A 4,806-nucleotide genomic window follows, 5' to 3' on the forward strand; every position below is an offset into this window, starting at 1 on the left:
TTAACAATAAATATGAACAAGACTGCAACAAACTTCTCTGAGAGAGGCAAAAGTGTATATATATATATATATATACATGTATATATATTTTTCTCTCTCTCTCTCTCTCTGCTTCTTTTTTCTTACCCTTCAGCCCCCCCCCCCCCCTCTATCTCTCCCCTGTCCCCTCCCCTTCCTCTTTCTCCTTCTCCCCCCTCCCCTCTCTCTCTCTCTCTCTCTCTCTCTCTCATTCTTCTCCTCTGTCTCCCTCTCTCTCTCTCTCAATCTCACTCTCTTTCCCTCTCTCTCATAGTATACGTGTCTGTGCAAGAACATACCAAAAAGAGCAGACGCGTGTTTGTGTGTGTGTGTGTGTGTGTGTGTGTGTGTGTGTGTGTGTGTGTGTGTGTGCGCGCGCGCGGGATTAGGAATAGTTTCAATTTAACTCACTGCTTTATTTGTGATTGTAAAGAATCAGGAAGCATTTCCCTTGTCGAGCTGAGCGAATATAGAAACCAGTAATTACTATGCCCGAGCTTTTAATTGACCTCCAGGCACTATTCAGAACAGGGAATAATGTAGCAACAGACAGTCTGTATACTCTTTTTCATCATACATTATCATTAATTTACAAATAAGGGTAACACGTACATTTGGAATGGTATGAAAGTTCTCCGCAAGTACTTTAATATGACAGAACAAAAAACCAAAAAAACAACACGAATCTACCCCTTGAGATGCATAGGCAAGACAAATTAATGATTAACTTGACTTTAAACAGAAATGTGCATAATTTTGTAGGATTTTTTACACTGATAGGTGTAGTTATATTTTCCTATGACACAATAAGAGGAACGGAATACATTCCGACCCTGTGATATTGAAATAAAAAATGTGAATGCGAGTAATATTTACTAGAGCTAGTTATAATAGCTAAATAGGTCTTTGGTCGTGTCGTTACATTTTTAAAAAATGCAAATTACATACTTTTTCATTGTTCCGACGTCGTTGCTTTTTTATAAAATGTACGACAGTGGAGAGCAGGAACACTTTGGGAATTTCTGCCTCCCTTATCTTAAAACCGAGTTTCTACGGATGTTCAACTTGAATAAACTGTCGACTTCGATCTATTTAAAATCAATAAGCACCAGATTGTAGTGGCATGTCCTTCGGACTATGTTGATTAAGGAGACACACAGAACTCCATTTGGTAAAATAGTTACATGTTCGAGAAGTTATATCTGTACCCGGCCTATCACAAAAACATGATCGAAAAAAGAAATCCAAGCATGATGTCCTGTGAGCATCAACTCAAAAGGCCTGAGCAAGCAGAAGCGAGATGTTCACAATAATGCAAAAGTATGATATGATCGATGAATCACCATCATCATCATCATCATCATCATCATCAACCTCATCATCATCATCATCATCACTGATTTATCGCTATAGCATGTGTCCTGTTTCTTAAGTTTGATCTCAAACACTGAAGCTGAGCAACTTGCGCAGTCCTGGCTCCTTAACCCTTTCTAAGGTTGGGTACCACAAAAGGAAAAAAAAACCTGAAGGTATTTATATTTTCAAACTGTCATTTTCCGAAAATGTGACTTTGATCGTTTATCAGTTATGTTCTTCCTTTGTACTCCCGGTTTTTTGGTGTGTGTGTGTGTGTGTTGGTTGTTGTTTTTTTGCTGCTTCTAAAGCCACGTTTTGCGGACTCAACAACCATTGAGTCACACACACTAAGGTCATGCTCCCATTCGTCGAACTGCTGCGAAGTACAACTCTTGACGTCATTAGGTGGTGAAAAGAGAGCAACGCAGACAAAAACTGCCTCATTCGCATACCTGCAGCCTTGAATTGTGTAGAATGTTCCTAATGTGTGCAGGGCCTAAGCCTCATACTATACGTTCTTATACTATCTCTGAGCGTCAAGGCCTCAGCTCATCCGACGCTAGTACCAGCGCCGGCCCCGTCGATCCCGAGAGCCATCATGGCGGCCTGTCCTCTGTGTGTGACGTAGATCTCCGCCGGGTGCTGCTCCCACGGCTCGCCGTCCACCTGCATCGGAGCATTGCTGCCCTGGAGGGAGATCTGTGGGAGAGAAACGGGGTGGGATGGGGGTAGGGTGGGGGTGATACTTTAATAATGTTTGTTTGAGGTAAGAGAAGCACATTAACACAATAATGGTTATTTAGTTTTGCTTATTTGTTTGAGTAAAGAGAAGCACGTCGGCACAATAATGGTCATTTAGTGCTGGCAAAAAAGTAAGACAGACAGACAGAAATAACAGAGAGGGAAAGTAAAGAAGAAAGGCCTAACAGTGGGCATTTCGTACTGGGAAAAAAGTGAGACAGACAGACAGAAACAAAAGTAGGAAAGTGAAACGGTAAGACCTACCAGTGTTGCGCCCCCCCCCCCTCTCCAAACCACATACGACGCTTTAAGGGTGAATTTGATTGCTTCAGTAAAAAGAAAGAAGCGCATCGACACAATAATGGTTGTTTAGTGCTTGGAAAAGGTAAGAGAGGCAGAGCAAAATAGCAGAGGGGAAAGTAAAGAAGTAGGACCAACCAGGGGCACCCTCCAACTACGTGGGACGCTTTCGTGGTGAGTTTGTTAGTTTTAGTCAAGGAAGACGCCCAAAAGAAATAGGGTGAGGGTGAGACAGCCCCCCCCCCCCCTTTTTTTTTTTACACACGCGTACTTTTTAGTGGCTCGCAGAATCAACCCCAATCGAGGAAGTTTTGCTCTTCTACAGTACTTCATAACACCGAAACATGATGTTGACATGCTTATGAGTTCAATTCAAACTTGAAAAGAGAAAAACAACTACCCAAAACAAAGCGACAAAACGTGTGTGCCTACCTTGACGGTCTTGGCTTGTCCGAGTCTTAGGGGCGTGGCCAGGCCTATCTGCAGCTGGGCGATGTGGAAGGAGGAGAAAAGTCCCATCACCTCCAACACACCGTCATCGTAGCTAGTGAAAGAACAAAAGAACGAACTAGTTAATGATAAAGAGAGAAGGATGGGAACACCGACTGGTGAATGAATTAAAAGAGTGGAAGAATGAACTAAAGAACGAACGCCAAACAAAAGAGTAATGAAAAAAGACAAAGAAAGAATTAATTAATGACAGAATGCGATCCATCTCCGTTCTCGTTTCCGAGGAAAGCAGATCAGTGTAAGTATTATTTGGTCGCTTTCAAGCACAAGGGGGCCATCCCGAAGAATGCTGTTTAGAGAAACTCGAAAGTAAAGTTTTTGGACCCTTGTTTTCAGTTCCTCAAGACAAGGAGAGTTTTCTCTATAACCAAACAAATATACACATCAATGAAACCAAACTTCTCCTATAGGTAGGGCAATGCCCACTTTTGGTGTAGGTCAAGATTTCTGGAAACCCCCGAAATCTGGGTTAGCCCGCTTGTCCTTAAAAGTGACCATTTGAACTTCCTGCGAAACAAAGGCGAGTAAGTGGGGGAGAGGGTGAAATTAATGGCCATGCTGGAAATCGTACACATGGAGGAGGAAGGAGGGGATTAATGTAAGTAAATAAGTAATAAATTCCATATTCACTGAAGACAGTCTCTTCAGACGCAGAAAATACCTCTTTACCGGTGTATTATCTACGACAAAACTAGGAGAAACCCACGAGGGTCGAAGTAGTTTGCAAAAAAAAGTCTGAAATCTCCAATCCATTCAAACACTCTCCACAATTTCAATCTTTGTTTCAATGGCCCAGTGCTTACGCAGCTAATTTGTACGAACTGACCGAAAGAAAGGAGGGGGGGGGGAGGGTGCGTAGACAGATACTTACTAGACGGTCCAATAAAAAGAGAGAGGAGGAGACAGTGAAAGAAAGGGAACGAGAAGAGAGAACAGGGATTGGGCGACACAAAGAGAGAAGAGAAAAAGAGAAACAAAGAGGGGAGGGAATGTGTTGTTGAATCAGTAAGACCTTTTTCAACTCCAATTTTTGTTGCGATACTGAACAACAACCATTAACCACTAGCGGGAGTCTAGAATTGAGCCCAGATTCTCGAACCATTGACCCCCCAAAAAATCCAGTCGTGCTATGAAAATTCCTACATGTACAGGTAGGGCTACGATACTACTACGTCGGTCGATTCGCAAGGGGCGCAATAACCACACCACGAAATGAGAAAAGTATTATATCACCAATACAAATAATCATTTTTTATTTAATCCAGTGCTAACTAGCATCCTCTCAAGACCTCGAAAAAAGGCAATATTAATTATACAACTGCATATGGCTGACAGCAACCCATGAAAACAAAGCTGTTCTCCACGTGTCATGGCTGGCACTTGCCACAGGATGACGCATCGCCAGAATCTGATATTCTTGTGCTGGTGGTTCTAGATTCTAGATGAAAAATACGATTCCGGCTTCAAGATTTTCGCTCAGATTCACAGATTTTTGTCTTGACAGGGGCTCGCTTCGTCACTCAAAGGGCGGATGAAGTGTGCGGTGGCAGCATTAAGTTCGTTTTTGTGTCGGCTTCTTTTGCCCTGTTGTAGACGCGATCTCGCAAGAGCGGCTGGTTTCGTCACTCACAGGGTATGCATAACGCCGACGCCCTCCAATGTAAACAACAATTCCGTGTTGACGTCATTACAAAGTGGTCTGGTCGGCGATAAAATTCGGATCAAAGAAACGAAAATAAAAATTAAACTTGACACAAGGCGTCAGATGACCCAGTCCAGTTTCAAACAATCTATCACTTGTTCCAGGCACGTTTTGTGAGATATGAGTGTTCTCTCTCTCTCTCTCTCTCTCTCTCTCTCTCTCTCTCTCTCTCTCTCTCT

The 4,806-nt window shown here is 42.7% G+C and overlaps 1 protein-coding gene across 2 annotated transcripts in view; it reads right to left on the reverse strand.

Annotated features, from left to right (window-relative positions):
- Positions 1–209: 209 nt before the first annotated feature.
- LOC101850734 (diacylglycerol kinase epsilon) overlaps positions 210–4,806 on the reverse strand; it is a 90,927-nt gene continuing 86,330 nt past the window's right edge. For both annotated transcript variants that reach the window (XM_005102322.3, XM_035970793.1), the window contains 2 exons: positions 2,848–2,959; positions 210–2,073 (listed from right to left, as the gene is read on the reverse strand). In XM_005102322.3, the coding sequence (XP_005102379.1) occupies positions 1,924–2,073; positions 2,848–2,959 (262 nt within the window). In that variant the 3' untranslated portion in view covers positions 210–1,923. The remainder of the gene's footprint in view (positions 2,074–2,847; positions 2,960–4,806) is intronic.

This window comes from Aplysia californica, unplaced genomic scaffold (genome assembly GCF_000002075.1).
Source record: "Aplysia californica isolate F4 #8 unplaced genomic scaffold, AplCal3.0 scaffold00321, whole genome shotgun sequence".
In the NCBI taxonomy this organism is placed as follows: domain Eukaryota; kingdom Metazoa; phylum Mollusca; class Gastropoda; order Aplysiida; family Aplysiidae; genus Aplysia; species Aplysia californica.